This window comes from Strix uralensis, chromosome 20 (assembly GCF_047716275.1).
Source record: "Strix uralensis isolate ZFMK-TIS-50842 chromosome 20, bStrUra1, whole genome shotgun sequence".
NCBI classification, from domain to species: Eukaryota; Metazoa; Chordata; class Aves; order Strigiformes; family Strigidae; genus Strix; species Strix uralensis.
In genome coordinates this window covers 9,975,178-9,993,901 of record NC_133991.1, presented here as the reverse complement: position 1 = coordinate 9,993,901, position 18,724 = coordinate 9,975,178, and the positions used below count along the sequence as shown (strand labels likewise).

At 49.2% G+C, this 18,724-nt stretch overlaps 1 protein-coding gene across 4 annotated transcripts in view; it reads right to left on the bottom strand.

Moving 5' to 3' along the window:
- The window catches only part of VPS53 (VPS53 subunit of GARP complex), a 74,206-nt gene that overhangs the window by 3,182 nt on the left and 52,300 nt on the right, over window positions 1-18,724 (bottom strand). The window contains exons 18-23 of one of the 4 annotated variants that reach the window (XR_012631720.1): window positions 18,233-18,381; window positions 12,889-12,958; window positions 9,044-9,181; window positions 5,752-5,856; window positions 4,848-5,390; window positions 2,442-3,400 (exon numbers count right to left, since the gene is read on the bottom strand). Coding sequence is in view for 1 of the 4 variants with exons in the window: in XM_074890500.1 (XP_074746601.1) it covers window positions 5,220-5,390; window positions 5,752-5,856; window positions 9,044-9,181; window positions 12,889-12,958; window positions 18,233-18,381 (633 nt within the window). In the remaining 3 variants the exon portion in view is untranslated. Of the gene's footprint in view, window positions 1-2,441; window positions 5,391-5,751; window positions 5,857-9,043; window positions 9,182-12,888; window positions 12,959-18,041; window positions 18,148-18,232; window positions 18,382-18,724 lie in introns of those variants that run through there. The other 3 variants (XR_012631719.1, XM_074890500.1, XR_012631721.1) reach the window with 3 other exon arrangements.

The window sequence follows — 18,724 nt, the reverse complement described above, 5'->3', positions numbered from 1 at the left end:
TTTCTTCCTTTTGATTTAAACGCATCCCAAAAAAGAGGGATTCTGGTCTCCGCAAGCAATGGGAAAACTGATCGCTCCTCACTCCAAAATCTCCCATAAAAGCCCTTTATGAAATTAGACGCCTTAGAAGGCACTGGAGCAGTTTCCAGATGAACATGATCATTATTTCAGAGCTGCCGTGCAGCTCCTGGGCTAAAAACCACGCTGCCAATAACCGAGTTAGTGCAATTTGCGGGGGGGCGGTGGGGTGGGGGGGGGTGGAACCTGTGGCACCTCCCAGCAGCCGCCTCTGAGGGCTGCGGGTGCCCCTACGGCCACTCCCGTGGGATCAGGGTCCGAGCGCAAGGGGTCTCGGTGCCTGGGGAGTGGTGCGAGGCTGCAGCCGGCCGTGCCTGGGATAAGCAGAGGTGCACCAACTTCTGGAAATCCTGCTGCTCTTCATTTACTGGCAAAAAAACCCTCCCACTCTGGCCCGGCTTGATGCAAGTGATGATTTTTTTTGTGCCCTTCCAAGCTCTCGTTTCTGGGCTTGGCAGGTGAAATGGAGGTGTCTGAGCAGCCAAGGGGGCTCCGCAGCCCACCCTGCCTCGCACCGGCCTCAGACCTGAGGTTCTGCTGCAGCGCCAACGTCCAGAGCTGCAAATTCGCCTGCTAGGATGAAAAGGAGGTGTTTAACCAAAATTTTAACTGCTCTATAACTACAACACTATCAATAGCCACTGTATACAGGGGCCCTGCTTTTAAGGCACAGGTACTCTGCCCTCTCAGAAAGCCTGTCTGTTTTTAAGCCTCTCAAACCGTGCCGATCTGTGCAGTCCCCGATGGCATTGAAAACCTTTTCCCATGCCTGTATATCACAGCCTGTTTGTCCACGTTATTTACTTTTTAACTGCCTGCACACAGCCAGGACAGAGCAGATAGGAGTATCTTATCAAGATCCTCCTCCGTAAAGGACTTTCCACCGGGCCGGGTGTGCTCAGCTTAATCAGCAACTGAACAATAGGCACATTGATGCGGTGGGGGGGGCCCGGGCTGCAGTCAGGGGGAAGCAAATCAGAAGGATCCCATGATATTTGGTGACGATAGAAAATGATTTCCAAACGATGGGAAATGCCAGGCTGCTCCCCACGGAGGAAACCACGAATCCACCGGGCACGGGAATCATGCTCACGGCAACGCTTCCTTACGGTGGGATCAACGGGAGCCCTGGGAGCGGTCCGAGGGGGTCGGCTGCAGGGACGAACGCTGGCGGCACGTGGCTGAAGTTGCTGAGTTTTGATCAGCTTTTACAGCCCTGCTGCTGCTGCCCTTCGTGAACCGCTGAGCCACGAGCTGAGGTTTTCCCAGGGCTTCAGGAAGCTCCATGTGCTGCAACCGGCACAGGCTGATTTTCCCCTCCCCATGGGATCCAGATCCCAATGGCAGCCCCGTGGGGTCCCTGTGTTGGGAGAGGGAGGGCCCCGCCACTTCCCAGAGGCCTGAGCACAGGGAAACCCGTGTACTGTGGTCCTGGTGACCCCGTATCCCAGGCGGAGTCCCAGCAGGGTCCCCCCCAGATCACCACCACCCCCAGCCATCCCTGTGCTCTCAAAGGCGAGCCCAGCCAAGTACTCGAGCCCACGTGCTCCCACCCAGACTGCGGCTCAGGACTGGGGGAGCTGCTCGGGCTGAGAGAAGGGAATGAACACAAGCTTTAACCTAGAAATTTTTGTGTGACGGTAGCACTAGCTGGTGTAATCAGCCCCAGCGGAGCAGGCGTGCAGAGGAACGCCTTCTGCCAAAGCCTTTTCTGACACAGCCCAAAGACAAACACTTCAGCTCGTTTTCCTAAGCACAGCAGAGCTGCGGCCTGATGCTGCCGAACAGCATCCGCGTCTGCCACCCGCCCAGCTGCGGCCAAGAAAAGGCTTGTGGAGACTTGGACACCGTCACTCCGACGCTCAAACTCACGGCTGTAAATCTGGTGAAAGAAATAAACACCCGCGTCGCCTGGTGCAGGCTGCTCCTGCCCAAGGGCGGAGGGGGCAGGAGCGGCAGAGCGGTAGGAGAAAAGCAAATGAGTCATTAATTCTCCAAGCGAAAGAAACTCCTCCAACGTCACGCATCGTGTGGAAAAAAGGCACTACCTCTTAATTAATTTCAAAGGAAAAATTAGGCTCTCTCCAGCCGTTAAAGTCATCAGAAATGATCCGATTATTTAGGGGCACAAGGTCACCTCTGTGCAAGGGCACAGTGCGGGGCCCCGCTGCGAATGCAGACGCTGCCTGTGGAGAGTTACTTGCTGAAGCAGCTGAAGGTGGAAAAGCCAGAAAAGAGAGAAGCTGTAGGACAGAGCAGTGGAGACGGACAGCACGGAGCCCTGGGTCCGGCGTGTTTTGGGTGAGGTCCGTCCCAGCCCTGGGGTTTGCTGCGTGGCAGTTGTACGGAAAACACCCAGTAGATGGACATCAGTAACGATTTAATTCATTTTAGTGTCACACACCAACACACAGCCAGAATTACACCTCGGCCAAAAAACATAAAAAGTGGCATTTTATACAGAAAAGAAAAAAAAAAATCATCCTTTATTCCCCAGAGATGTAAACCCCAAACAGCTAACATACACATACAGACATGCCAAATCTGATAAATACCCAAGAGCCAGGAGACTAAACCCTTATACCGAAAGTAGAAAAATGTGGGCTTGCTCTCTAAAAGTGGAACAAACTGCGAACACCCAGACCTGTAGCATTCTTCAAAAGCCAAAACTAAAAATTCATTTTTCCTTTTATTTCCTTTTATCTCCAGAATGAAATGTGGAGAGTGAAACAGGGGAAGCCTTCGGGGAAAGACACACGATGATAACTTGAACATTGCCTTCAGTTATTCGTAATTTAGAGTCATCCATAGAGTAAAGAAAAATTAATCTATAAATTATTCATCCCTCCACGGGAATAATGAATCTCCGCAAACCCGTGTTCACCCCTCCCCAGCTATTGCATTTGATAACGTGTGAACCATCCTGCACATGCACCTCGAGATAATCTGTCCTTGGGGAACGGCCGTTTTTAATCCCAATGTGCTTTCAACCACCGTTCAGGAGAGGAAATAAATGAAGCAGCAGCGGACTCGGGAAGATTTGTAACGCTGGAGTAAACGTCCCTCCCCACAGCTGTTGCTGCTGCTGCTCTGCAATGGACATCACCCCTACAGCTCTCTGCACGCCGCAGCCAGCCCCCAAGCCTGAAAATACATCCTCAGGAGTCGGTGTTAGCGTACCTGTTAGTGCACACCTTGCTGCAGCAGCAGGATGGACAGAGCAGCGGCAGAAAACCTGACCAGTGAGGATTTAATCTCTGCAGACTTACTCTTTCTGCTTGAATCCTGTGATCAACTCCTGCCTGTTCAAGTGCAGGCTGACCTGCCGGTGGTGCAAAGAGAAAACAGGATTTTACCAACCAGGCATCAAATTTGCCCTCCCACAGCCCCGGGGCTGAGGAAAGGGAAGGGGACCAGCCTGCACCCAAGAGGGGACAGCGGTGAAGCACGAACAGGCAGAGACAGCGTGAGCCCAGGTTCTGCCTCACTCGAGGATTTCTCATTTCACCCTCCCTGGTCCCAGCGAAGCTCTGGGTTTGGGTGGGTGCAGCTCATTTTGCTGGAGCGTGGCTGATCCTCCCCCTGCCCAGATGCGCAGCAGCGAGTCCCACAATCCCTAGTGAGCACAGCCCCTATAAATATAGTCCTAAGGCCCAAACTTGACGTGGTGGGGAGCACGACCCTCCCAAGAAGGCATCTGACAGCATGATTGCTCCTCACCTGCCAAACTGGTACAGGACTTCTTTTTCCTGCACATGCAAGTGAAGCTTGAGTTAAAATAAAGCAGGCACGACTGGTTGATCTGCCCCTAAACCCGTACGGGATTCAATCATTCATGGTTGGGCATATGCCTTCAAAGTCCCCCAAAAAGGGTACAGAGGAGTTTGGGAAGAAATCTAGTGTTGCTAACGACGAGGCGATGTCTCCCTGCACTGCGACTCCTCAGGGAAGCTCACACATCCACCAACCCCAACCCTGCTCCACGCTGGCTTTGTGGTTGGATGCCAGCAGGAGCTGTCCCCCAGGAAGGGGGGCCTGGGCTACCTGAAATATTTCACCTCTGGTTCTCCTCCTCTCTGCACAGCTGAAGGTCAGAGGAGGAGGAGGAAGAGAGGAAGGCCCTCAAAGTCTGAGGCTGGTACAAGCATCCTGTCCCGGGAAGAAGCCCAGGCTCCCTGTTAAAGCCAACGTTTCCAGCATCTCTCCTGCCAAAGGGGCACGCCCCTGCTCGGGCCACGCCGGCTGGCGCGAGAACGAGGGGCTGGTGCTGTTTGACACTTGCTCCATGAACGGCCCTTTGTGGAGAGAGTGCGAGATGCGGTGTGGGAACTCCCATCGGGGACAGCGGCCGAGTCCAGCACACGCGAGAGGAAAAACAAGCAGCTGGAGATGGGCTCTGCAGATGTCCAGGGTTTGGCCTTTAAGCTGTAACAGCGACCGGGGCTGCCGGCTTGTTGGCAGGAGGTTTGCCAAGGTGCAGAAGGGAGGAATTCAGCCCTTCCCTCCTGTTTTGAAAAGGATTTGCCTTGCTGTTTTACTGGTGGTTTACGCAGGCCAGTCCTGGGAGCAGGGGAGAAATCTGCTTTGGGGGTCTCTCGCAGGCATCTCATTAATTCAGTGGAGCTCCAGATGCCTGGATCCCAGCTGTGAAAAGGCTGGGGTGTTTTTGGTGGTGGTGATGGTTTGGGGTTGTTTCCCCCCCTACCCCCCCACTCCAATAAATAATGAAACAGATGAACAGCTCTGCAACAGGCAGTGAGCAGTAATACCGAACTCTCAGGCAAAATCCTCGGTGCTGCAGCAGGAGCTCAGCCAGGCTGAATATCACAGCCAAATATTCTCTGAATCCACCTCAATTGTTTTTGTAGCTGCTGACTTCCAAGCACCTCTATTTTCTTCACCATGCGGACCCAGCAATGTCCTGGGTTTCACTCCTGCTAAGCTGTCCAAGGGCAAACACCTTAGGTTCTCCCTCGGTCTGAATGACGACGCAGCACCACGATGTACGATGGCCAAGAGATCGCAGGGCAGGGGAGTGACGGGACAGGGATTTTTCAGCAGCGCACTGTAAATCTGAGTCTGACGAGCTTTGCTCCCAGTCACTGCAGCAGTCCTGAGCAACAGAATTTCCTCCTGCTCACTTAGAGCCTTTTTTTGATGAGTTTCTCCAGTTTCCGTATCCGAGAGGACTCCTGCTCAGGCGTAGGAGCGCTCAGCGAGAGGGAGCCGGTGTTCTCCGCTCCGGAGGGGGGGGCCGGGAGGCGCTGGCGGAAGAGGTCCAGCATGCTGCTCTGCTCACTCCTCTTCAGGCCCTGCGGGGGCACACAAGCAAAGCAAGATGGTTAAACTTCACTGATCTGGGAGCGGGTGTGCATGAGACCACCCGTTTCAAACTTCAACCTTTTGTTCACCCACCAAGAGCTCTGTGTAACCCTCTGGATGATCCCGAGACAACCGAGCTCACGCCCAGGAGCCAGAGCAGCTCTGAGCATGTGAAGTGAACTAAAAAGCTATTCTTCAGTAGCAACTCTACAGAGTACAGAGGATACACTTGCTTTAGGGTGCTCTTCCCACTCCCAAACCCCTCTTCTACATTTCTACTGAAAAAATGTCACCAATAATCTCAATGCAGTGCTAGCGGACGAGCAGAAACTCTGTGGGACAGGTTCTAACCTTCATGTCTAGTATCTTCTGGAAAGTGTCGGTGCTGCAGTCAGCAAGGAGCTTGATGTAATTGTCGACAAACACAACTGGGGGCTCGTGTGGAGCCATAACCACCTGCCGGGAAAAGAAAAAAAGAGATCAGACAAATTCTATGAGTCAAAGCCAGTGCTCAGTCAACTCAGGCATACGTGTGACAGCAGGACTGGCTTCTCCTAAAATAAAATGCTTAAGGAACAAGGATGCTGTACGAGCTGCTAGTAACCGAGAGGTAAAGGTGGGTGAAGTAAAATAAGGAGCAGGAGGAGGACGGGGTCTCTCCACACAGCAGTGGTGCTCGGACCCAAGGGGCTGCGTGTCATGTTTCAAAGAGCTCAGGACTTTGTGCACCCGTGGGGTGGCAGGCATTGGCGCATTGTCAAAGCTCAAGATTTTATCTTGTTGTGTGGAGAAGACTAGATGAGGAGTCACTTCAGGGAGAAAGGCAGTGCTGGTGGTGGTGGGGACACTTAGAAAGTCCCCAGTGGATCAGATCAAGCAGCCTGGACGCAGTCCAGACCCTCACTTGGCTTGTGCATCCCTCTGGCTCCTGCTGCCTGCAGGCAGGGTGGAGGCAGCGTGTCACAGGGGAATCTGACAACACTCTGCAGTCGCTCCCTCCGTCCCAGGGACAGTGTGGGTCAGAGCAATCTGCTGCACAGTCCTCCGGCTTCAGACACAGAACCTGATGGGTGAGTGGTGCCACAGGAAGCTGCTCTGTCCTTTGGGGCAGCTCCTCTTGTACGCTCCTCTGGGGAGAGCGGGATGCAGTGGGTGAAGCCCTGCTGACGTCTGCCCCGGAGCTCACACCCTTAGCCCCAGCAATGGTCAGGTCAGGAAAAAAAATTAAAATAGCCTTGAAGCTGGAAAGATGATTATTCATTGTTATACTTTCCTTACAGAAGCAGTGAGCTCCACAGAGAACACATTTTTGATAATGCTGGGCAGCGAACCCATCTTTCTGGGGAAGTGTGTGTGTGTGTGTGTGTGTGTGTGTGTGTGAGAACGTGTGTGTGTGTGAACGTGTGTGTGTGTGTGAACGCGTGCCTGCACACAGGGCAGAAACAGCACAGGACCAGACTCTTCCCTGTCTTTGAAAACATTTCCATATGTTTCCATCGACCCAGCTCACCCCACACTGCAGTCTGTCACCAAGACATTTCTTTCTTTCCCTGCATTTCAGACCAATGAAACATCATAGCCATGTATACACTTATAAATCCTTAATTTACAGCCCTTGTAAAAATCTTCTGCCAAGATGAAAAGCTGGAACTTCAGACAGTGTAGCCAGAGGAGAAAGGAAACAGCTCTGCAGGACGTGCGCGCCCTGACACCCTCCTCCCTGCTTGCACCTGCACTTTTGTAGGGCTTAGCTGAATTAATTTGTTTGTGCCATCTACGGGCACAATGATATTCCTACTGGAGTAGCTGCACTGGTATAAGCCCAGGCACGCTACTGTGTGGTGGGATCGTTGTAGGCAGCAGAGGCACCGCTTCTGAACCATCTCGGTATGAGGTAGGAGAGCCCTGAAAACACCGAGGACTGTATTGGCCTGTACTTCTGATGGGGTAAAATAGCTCTTAGGGAAAGGACTCTTTAATGTACAATTTGGAAACAGCAGAGAGAGTCTGGGCACTGATAAAAAGAGACAATCCACAAGGCAAACAGAATGGCCGGAGGTGACCAGCCAGCTCTGGGCTCCTGCAAGGAAACCTTCCTACAGAGATACTGGTGCCAGGCCCTTCCGAGAGCCTTTTTTTCTCTCCCAAACCCAAGAGATGGGTACTGACACCAGCCCCAAATGCTGTGTGTGGGTTACCTAGACTCAGGGTGATCTATTCAGTCACCACAATTAACCAACCTGTCCCAGCCAACCATTCAGCCCCACCACCTGCTGATTACAAGGGGCACTATAAAACAGCTCTGCGGAGCACTGCACGCTGTAAGCATGTCGCTGTTTAATTCCTAGTTACAGTGACATGGAGCCCTTGCTTGAGGCCAGCAGAAGGGCTTTATGCAGCAGCACGGCAGGCACGGGATGCCTGAAAAAGCAGTCGTGCTGCTGCTGCACAGCCTGCAGACCCACAGTGCTCCGCAGCCTGCGCTCCCTGCCCGGGGCATGGGGCTCAAAAACCATCCTTCTCCCATTCTGCTTTCATCTCAATCCCAATGTGACAAATTAACTCCATAACTTTTCCAATTCACATATATGCTCCAAGGAAAGACCTGTTTCTGTATGCAACAGGCACCAATCTTCCCTGCTCCTCTGTGAGCAGTACCAGGGTATTTTTCTTCAGGTCATTTCTAAGAAAATTTAGACTTGCTTTAATGTATCTACCAACATCTCAGTCACCTTACTCCAAAAGCATGGACTTGCAGAACTAATTCTGAATTCAGAACGCAAACTCAGCCGTGACATTACCTTGGGCATGGGAGCAAAGCCACACTGAGCAGCAGGCAAGCACGGAGAGCCCAGGCTCCACATCCCCTCCTCGCCTTGGCTGCGGTTCACAGGAGGCTCTGGCTGGCAGCTGCCTGTCCTGCCTGACCCCAGGTCCCACTAATTCACTCACAGGAACATCCTCACAGCATTGTTGGCGAGCAGGGGACAATCCCATCGCCCAGGAGGGTACGACTGCACAGCTTCCATGGCTTCTCTGGGGATCAAACCTAACTTCTTACTCTAGCAACAGAGGGGAAGGGGAGATGGCTTTGCTTGTTACTTTTTATGAAGACAACACACTGCTTTTGGGTCATTTTCCAGGCACCGGGTCTGGAAAATGAAAAAGGACTCTGGTGAATACAGTAACTCAGACATGTTTGCACTGGCTGTTACACTAGACAGTAAACAGGTGACTCAAGCACGGCTTGGCTCCCCAGCACGATGGAGTCTGCACAAAGGCCTGGAGTAACCTGAACTGGAGGGTTTGCCCTGCGGCAGACACTTACGGATGCTAGCTCTGATTTTCACAAGCTCCTGAGGGAATCCGGTGCCCCAGCTCTCCTAGTAAGCAAAACTTGAGCCCTCGGTTACCTTGAAAAATGAGGATGAAAACTCAAATGCAATGTTAAAAGAGAGTGGGGGCAAAACCAAGGCGAATAAGCCAGTTCTGTAGAACAGCTGGCAGCACACCCGGAGAGGCTCGCATACGTTCATGTGCAATAGCAGATTGCTGTGTTCAAAGGAAGGGCCCCCTGGAATTTGCTCGCTCTGATTCCCAGTCCAGCAGTCTGGCTGGCAGGTTATCAAAAGTCTTGAGTTACCTTCAGGATCATTTCAGCCCGAGTCATGCCTTTCACCACTATCTTTGTGTAGCTGGCAGGAGCCTTCCTCACCACCTGGGACCCAATGGAGGGCAGATCCAGGAGAACCATCTTCAGAGAGTGAGTATCCAGCAGCAGCTGCAATAATTAATCACACCCTGTTATTCAGGTCCCTTTTACCAAGCTCCATTAGCTTCTATAATGCAACATCCTTAAAAGTTTAACACTTCCCACATTGGAAAAAGCCCGGGGAATTGGACTGCAGGAACAGGAGGGACTGACCAACGTAATGACACTTCAAGGAGATACAATCACCCGTGGCTACGTATCAGCACCGTTGGTTGACTGTAACAGAGCACTGCTCTGCTGGCTTGAAATGACTTATAGCAGCTCAACATCTGGCACATAAGGCATGGATTTGCCTTTCCAGTCCTCTTCCCCTTGACAGGATACAGTGAAACAATCTCAGTTACCTGTACCTGTATCATTATTTGGATACTGAGGTCAAATGAATTAACACCATGCTTCCTCCTGCACCCAACCACCCATTACGTCAGGTTTTCTGCATTTACTCAACCACTTGATTCTTTTTTTCTCTTTAAAAAGAAAACCGCAAGGCAATACAGCTACACTGAGAACTGCTCAATATCCTGTGCTCACTGGTACACTGAAACTCACAGCCTGTATGTTGTTTTCTACTAGACCAGCGACTAAATAAGCAGTAGCCACAAAATTCAGCCCATCAGACAAGCACTGTCTGATGACAAAATGCTGCAGGGCTTAGAGTTTCTTAGAGCAAAATTGCCCCAAATACTGCACTCTTCTGATTGCACGAGGTACGTTTAAATAGGTGAGACAAGACCGGTGAAGGACAGAAATCTGAAATCAAGCTAGATGAAGATGAGCACAATTTATTTTCACAGCAGCAAGTGTGAAAGCCCACTGGGCTGTCGGCACACCAGTGTATTTCCTGCTGAAGGGCTCTCAGGAGCAGGTGGAAGCCTGTTCTGGAGCGACACACGTTATGGGCACTGCAGAACCCCCCCAGTCACCGTGACCAAATGAACATTTATGGTACGGCTTCCAGCACACGTGGGAATTCAGTTCAAATACAAAGGACTGAGCTGAGGAGGAGGCCATGGGTCACACCAGCTCAAATCTGGACCCTGTTATCTGCGGCAGCGTATCGTTGCTGTGTGCTGCCTGTTTCAGGGTTTGCATGAGATGAACTGATGCCATCAATCTCCTCCTGGGAAGCCAGGAAACCACAGCACAAACGGGCAGCTCTGTGCACCCCGGAGCCTGGTGTCAGCTCAGGCTCATAGCTGGATTCCTGCTGGATCCCATAGATGGAAGATTTTTCCATGGTTCCCATGTAAATTCACTCATGTTTTGTGCACTCTGCAGCCTTTCCCACAGACGCAGCACTCGCAGGCTCTATCCCCTCACCCTATTTCCCCGTTACCCGTTCGAGGTCCCTGACATTGCTAACTCACTGCCAAAGCTTGCAGAGACAGAAAATTGTTGTTAAGTCAGAGACACAAACACAGAAAGTGAAACTCCACTGAACACCTCTGTAAATGCCACCCTAGTGTCCAGATTTCAAACATGATTATTAGCAAACAGCAGGAAAAGCTGTGTTTCGGACCGGGAAGGCCGGGAAAGCATATTCCACAGCAACATTTGCACCAGGGGAGAAAAACTGGTATGGAAAGATGCTGGTGGGTGACCAGAGAGGCGTTCAAAAGATGCTAAGGCAACCGAGGACCTACATGCTGCAGAGAGAGAGGAGATCAGCTTCTGCAGGCCTCTGTACATCTAACCCCAGGAAGGTATGTCCCACTTATAATGAGATCTATCACTGTGAATCAGGCTAACAAAAACCTTCCCAGTCTGCTTTAAAGAAGCAAATTGGGCCTGTTATTCCAATACAGTAATATTAAAACCTTTTAACATTAGACACAAGCTCACTGCTGGCAATGGGCTAATCACTTTAGACGCTTATTTAAAAGAAGACTTCATTTAATCACTCTCAGGTTATTGCTCATCGCACAAGACGAGCAGGACCCACGCTTCACTCGTTTGCTTTTCATTAAGAAAGAGGAAGGTTTTGATGTAAAGCTCCTGTTTCATTTTGCAGACACACACTGCTCAGAATCCATCTTTGATGCTTAAAACCCAAGCAGTTTTCAAGGCACCAATTTGAAGTTCACAGCAGTCCCATTAGGCATGATTCTGATTTTTTTTTTTTTTTTTTAATTAGCCCACAGGGAAGCAGCTGTATGTGCAGGGGACAGCTGAAAGCTTGCTTCATCCAAACCTCGTCCTCACAGAGTAGCAGGGTCCCAGCCCAAGGCAGGGGTGGGAGATGGAGGGTCACAGCCCTGCAGCTGCACCCATGGTCTCAAGGCAATAAATACCCTGAGCTGCCCACGGGCAATAAATACCCACCCACGGGCAACTCGGGGCAGGGGCTCCTGTCAAGGGGCAGCATTAATTCAAGTGGCAATAATTCAGCATCCTTCCTTCCCTGAGATTGTGTCTCACTGTCTTGTCTATCTACAGCTCTCAAAGTGCAACAGGGAGGCAGATTACTGGGAGAAAGCTGGGGGGTCCTGAGCCCCAGATGCTGGGTTGTCACTTCCCTGGGTCTCAGCTACTGAGTCGCAGAGGTGGGGACGGCTCCTCCCCACCAGGCACCGGTGTCTTGACGTGTGTTTGCAACGCCTGCGAAGCGAGGCCTGGAAGGCATTTATGCAGGAAAGAATCTGTCCTGTCTTCAGGCTCTGCAGCATCACTTGCCTAGCGAGATTCAAAACTCTCACCAAACCCGGGGCCTCCATTTAGCAATTTTTGGGGACAGAATAGAGAAAACACTGCCCTATGTCTCCACAACCCCATCCTTCCCGCATGGCTCATGCCACCATCACAGGCACATGGCAGAGCCCCGCCGTCGCGGGGAACGCGTAGGAACCAACCTGCGCTCAGCATACACGCTGTCATGGGAGACCAAGCACTCTGGGTGCTATATATTCAACACTTAAAAAAAAAAAAAATAGCCTTGGTTGTTTAAACTACGTGAGCTGAGAAACTGCCTGGACACTTGGTGTTTTGGGTCAGGAGTTTTGTTTTTTCAGGGTTTTTTTTTGTAAAGTTTTCCTGTGGTCTCACTTCCCCTCCAAATAATGCTCCCTACATCAATTCCTTTTAAGGAGCAGACATATGTATGAATAAAGGATTAAAGCTATTACTGCACAGGCCCTCTTCATGGTCCACCCTCCACCCTGGCACTTCTTGAAGGGGAGGAAAGTGGAAGCACATCTCATCCAGCAACTACAGGTTGACCATGCCCCAGCTCTTCTGAGCAGAGAAGCAACAGCTTGAGTTTAACCCTGGGAGAAGGCACAGTAGCAGCAGAGGGAGATTTGGGAAAGGATGGGACAGAAAAACAACAGTCTTCTAAGAAGGATACAGGAGCTTCTTGTAAGAGTTTCTACCATGAGCAACTTAATTTCCCTTTGTGCAAGCACACTGAAGACTGAATCTCATTGTGACACCTTAAGCGGTTTGTTGTTCCTGTGCTACTGTTAATTTGACTGACAAAGAGCTCACCCTCTTGGGAAGGTGCCTAGGACTCCTCTCCCAGGACAGGTTTAATTGCAACAGGATCACTGTAAACCTGCTTCCACTCTGCCCTGTACCAGAGTGTATCCCTGCTGCCTCAGCTGTACCAGAATTTAGGGCACATAACTCAGCTCTCTGTTCCTTTTTAAGAAAAACTGCCTCGACTTCTTGGAATGCATATGTGATGAAATATTACAGCCAATGCAACTACTTTTTCTTACCTGTTCTGCGCCCACCATGCTAATAGGTTTGCACTTGAAGAGATGGTTAATGAACTTGGGAATGAAGGAGCTGCAGAGAAGAGATAGAAAATGACACAATTATATGTCAGTATTTGGAGTCTTCTATGGTAACAAAGCATGCAAAAACAAACCAGGATGGCTTTCCAAAAAGACACTGTAAGTGCCTGGTTCTCAAGCTGACTCCAGCCACATCAAGTACACTAAATAACAAACAAACCAACGCTGGGTACAATTCCACTGCTTTAATCCACGCTGATCTCTAAGTTAATTGAGAAGTTGCACACATACTCCATGTAAATAAATTGCTATAAACTATATATGAAGTATTACAGTACAAGGTCAAGAACAAGCAAACAAGCTGTTGTACCTAATAAAACCAGCCACACGCCAGGATTAGTATAGTATTCATGGAGTGGAAGTATCTTGACTGTATCCAGAATCTACATTTTACTGCATACTAGTAATTCCATGACATGCATATTACACACCGAACTTGAGGTCCAGCCAAGGCTGGAGGTCTGCTGGGCCCTGGACATTCACACAGAAAGGCACTCTTCCAGAAAGCTTCTGGCCAACACAATCAAAGACAAGAAAAAGTTTTGTGAAAAGGAGAACACCATTACCCTATTTTAGTAACGTGGACTTCAGGCTCAGAAAAGCGACTAAGTTATGTACACTCAACCAGGGCGAATCTGGCAAAGATGGAAGCCCAATATTCGCCACCTTGGACAATGCACTCCAGAGCGTCAACTTTGGTCTTAGCTTTTTGCTTCTTGACTTTAGGCTTTGTGGCAGTTTCATTCTTCGGTGGAGAAGCAGATGCTCCCTTCCTGCAGAAGCGCTGGCTGAGCACCTGCAAGCCAAGCTCCTGCCCCAGCTACTCTACCAACACACAGCACCAGGAAAACTCAGGAGCCGAACGTGAAGAGAGCGGCCAACATGAGCAACACAAACTCCATCTGTCAGGACTACACCACCCATACTCTTGTCTTCCTTTTGCTGCCTGGTATTTTAATGTACTCTGCTTCTTTCACACGGCCTTCTTTGGCTGAATGCCTACAAGGCTCATGTTTCCAGGACCTTCTCCACGACCTGGTGGCAGGTCTTGGATTTTAATGGTTCTGTCCTCGTTCATATAAGCCGGTCTGTTTTCTGTCCTTTTCAATGAGGTGCTGTTTATGGTGATGATCTAAATTCAGCGTGGTTTCCCCCTTGCATCTGTCAAGCTATTTCTTTCCTTCCCACGAAGCAAGGAGCATGGACATCATCTTGTTTGCCCTGCCACCTGTTTTCCAAGCCAGGACATTTATTTTTTGCCCTTTCTCATGGAAGAATGACAAAAGCGTAACTCAGGCACAGAGCATGCCAAGCTGCTGAGCAAATTGAAAGAAATGGTTGGAGGAAAGAGTCCTTCCAAGCGAAGCCTCCTTCCCTTCCCCTTCCCTCAGACACAGCCATGACCTTTCTCAGTGAATCATCTTTTCCTGGAGAGGCGTCAAGGAGAACAATTTCAAACTACTAGTGAGAACCAGCTACTGGGCTGCCCCAAACAGCTTTGAATTTGGCCACCAGAGAAACAACCTTGGCAACAAAATACAAATAAGAGGAGGAAAACAAGCCCTGTCTCCTCCTGCACAAAAGCATTACAGCAGAGACGTAACTTATCTGTTTTAGAAGTCCATTTTTCAGGTGTATAAGTAATTCCCAGAGGGCAATTAGAGAATGCCAAGTACAGCTGGAGCTTAGGTGATCCTATAAAGTGATCAGTCGGTAGCAGCTCTGGATGCAGCAGCGCTCTACAACTGGAAGAGTGCGAGAGATTAATTGCACCTTTGATCTCGCACGTAGGTCCAACTCTCCCACCTCTGTGAGGTCAGGCGTGGAGCTAACGCTCATGTTGTGGATGAGAAACAGGGTGAGCCTTTCCTTCTGCAAGGTGGCAGATCGGCAGCCAAAGGACCCCCTCCCCTCTTTTTTTTTTAATCTTCTATATAACCACATGGCCTCCCATAGACAGCATTCTGTCTTGCATGAAACAATTCCCAGGCCCCTTAGGATGGCCACCCACAATCAGTGCAGAAGGGTAAAGCGACCTTCCATCCCCACATGCCTGTTATTTCACGCTGCCTTATTGGAAACAGCTTCTCAATTCCAGCAGGACAGACAAGACAAACCGTAAGATCCAAGGGCTGTTCTGGTACTTTTCTTTTTTTTTTGGACTAGCAGAGACCATCAAGAGCAGTTAACTGAAAAATTCACTTGAGTCTCTTGCCTAGGCTGGACTCAGTGCTGGCTCCCTTTGCATACAGCAGGCAACCCTCATGCGAATAATACATGCGTATTCAATGGTAATGCTCTGCACGAGGTTTTGTACTCTAAATGCCTTTACTCCCTGCACATCCACAGAGCTAGACTGGATGCCAGAATTCATTTACAGTTTCGGCTATAAAACTGAATCCAGAAAACCCTCCATAGAAGCAGACAAGTCCCCCGTGTAATAATAATAAAGCAGTGCAAGACAGATTAGGAACCTAAAGCACAGAAACCACAGCATCTGAGAGGCTCCCATCCAAGAGGAGTGGCTCTGCCAAAGCCAGTGTTTTCCTAATCCCCTGCACTGGTGATGCATCAAACACAATGCCTTGCTAAGCGAGGCAGACAGAGATGTAACCACAGTCTGTCTGTCTGATGGGAGATGAGCTACTGCAGGACATCATCCAAAGCATCCTGGTGTCACTGAGTCACCACAGCTGAGAAGGGTTTTGCTTTACACCACCCTCTGAGGTGGTGACCAGCCCTTGCAGGCTCGCCCAGGCTTAGCTCAGCCCGCTGCTTTGAAACCTCCAGAAGCCTCCTCATCACGATCTTCTTCCACCTAACAGCTCCCACTAAAAGCACGATGCAAAGGCCAGAGCAACTGGGAGGATGCCTGCTGCAGTTACCCACCACGCCTGGCTGTTCATGACGGACGAGCCACTTTTCTGGTGAGGGGGAGAGCTGTTTGTTTTTCCTGTCTCTCAGTTCTAATCTCTTCCTCATTGAGGTCAGGTCACAGACTTCCCAAACACATCTCGGCCTAGCAGCCACGGCTTCACCACTGTGGTTTTTGATTTCAAAGGATACAGACCAAGGTGCAGGGAGAACAGAGCCCCTCACCCTGCCTGCGAGTGCCTCCTGGAAAGCTTCTCACCATTTCAAGGGAGTGAGGGTTGCATATTGATCAAAACAAAGCAAAAATGACAAATTAGGTTAGAGGATTGATGCAATTTCTGATGGCCATTTTTCTTCTTCCAGACTTGGCTCAGATCCCTCAGTTTTAAATTTAGTGACTTTAGATGCCTTCTCCCCTGTGGTCCTGTAACTCAAAACGAGCGCTTTATACAATCCATTAGAGCTGAGAAGTGGCTGGCAGTTCAAAAAGATACAGGCATTACCATACGGAGAAGCACAATGCCTGTTAAAAGGATTTTCAGCGTTGTGGAGCACACAAAAGGCCAGGTATTTATATCGGGCAGGCCAGCATATTCCGTAAGAATTCAGAGCTTCAAAAATACAAATGTTTGTACACATTAAAGTGTCATAAGCATTTTAAGATCAGTGCACCCTTACCACTGGGCTAGTTCTCCTTAAAACCGAGTTGTACAGAAGGACTCTAAATATGATCCAGCAAAAACAATCTTCAGGAACCAAATTTTCACTTCTACACCTGATCCATGGAACAGTGAATTCAGGACTGTCTCTTAGTTTTAATGTGCTGTAGATCAGAGCTGTAGTTGTCTTTAAAAAGGTTTTGAAGTGGAGTGGTAGTTTTGCAGTTTCTCCACTCTTCTGTGGGACAAGCTGTGATGAAGGCACCCATCTTAGATGTGAACTTCTCTCAAATGTGAGAGCTGGGTACTTCATCCGGAGTTTACTTGGTATGTGCTTAGCAATAAAGTTAAAAGGGAGGCAAATAAGCTGAGGTATTAAGAGTGTGCTGTGAACAGCTGAGTAAATGGGGTTTTTTATTTATCACCATGTTAGCGATTATAAAATTCAAGCGTAACCACATAGAAAGCTTAAGTGCAATAAATTTTCACTGAGACAGCATTTCAAACAGTGATTATGGGCAACATCATAATATGATTTATCAGTAACTGCTCCTTAATGCAAACTAATGAGTACCCTGAGATAGAAAGGGGGAACGAAACTCTGAGGTCAGCCTCCCGGCTGCGAAGGCTAACAGTTCTCAGGGGAGGCTGCTGCATCCTTCCCTGCTGAAGCACGAGCTGAAGCTCCAGTCTCAAACCCACACAGTAACTGCCGGGCCATATAGTTTATTTCAGGATGATTAGCTTATTACAGATGAATGAAACGTTAAGGTATTTTAGTGCGACACATGATACGCATGGTCCCGCTCCCAAGTCTACCAGCATAGTCACATGCAACACCAAAAGCAGAAGCTACAATTGGCAGAGTCCTCCTGAGGGTTTTTCTTGGGGCACTGGCATGTAAAGCTCAGCTGGCCACAGGCAAGCAGGGAAGAGTTCAAAGTATCTTCCCAAAGAACTGAATTTTTGTTTTGGACACACAGCTTCAAAGTTTGGATGTCCAAGAGATGCTGGAGAGCTGCACCCTCAACCCTGAACCCAGAGGCAAGGGGCATTTCTGTCTCATCTTCCAGTTCTTCCATGCTGCTCAACTTTAAGTGATCTGCCAGGAAGACACTCATAATATCCTCCAAAATCTAAATGTATACTTCTCCTCTTGAATGAATTGTTTTTACACAGAAAAGCAGCTTTTAGACTGTAAAGGTAGAATATAGTCATCACACATGCCCTCCTTACAGTGCTATAGCTATTATAAAAGTTATTTTGAGGCAGATGATACACCAAATTTCTCAGTACCTGCAAGCACCACAGCCTCTTATCACTGGAAGAAAAGTAAGTCCCCATAGCAAGACTCGTGCCTACATTCAAAACTTTTTAAAGATATCCAACCCAAAACCTTCTGTACTTGGCTAACAGCAGACAGGGATCATCACAATATTTTATGGGGTGGTTTAGGCACGTGAGGAGGAACCAATCAATACAAACATCTGAGAAAATTTGCCTCAGCAGAAAACTTGACAAGAAATTGAAGTATCTTTTAACCTTTCCAGCAGCTGCTGGTATTTGCTGTTCTACTCCACCTCCCTCTGTGGTCTCCTTGGATGGAGAGGGTCTTCACCCAGACACTAACAGCCACTGATGCTGCACGCTAGAAAGCAAATAGTTTATCATGTACAAACAGGCTAGTGGGAACCAGAGACCTCGGCAAACTCTGTGCCACGTCGGTAACTTACTTTGCAAATTTTATACAGAACTGAGTGAAATACTTTCTCGTGGAGGCCAGATTGTCACGGATGATAGGGACGTTCTGCTTAATGTGGAGAATCACTGAGGTGACATAAGGACTCTGGTCACCGACGTGTTCCACGTTCTGCCACTGCATCTGCACAAAGGGGAAAAAACAACCAAAAAGACTGTTTAATTCATTAAGATTCAAGCAATAGGTAAGGAAAACTGCGCAAACTTCCTGCCAAAAGATCTCTAAGGAATCATCGAGAGACTGCCTCTGCAATTCACCACCAAGGTCAAGTTCTTCGTCACTACACTGATTGAGCAAAGCTCTTCCACAAGAAGATACAAAGAAAACCCAGAACGGCCCTTTTTGCACCAGAGCAGAGAGTGATTGTGACCAGTAACCTACACAGATGAGGACCACTAGGATTCAAAAAAGCTTTTGGAGCATGCCAGACTGCCTTAATATTTAACAGTTTCCAGTTTGCTGGGAT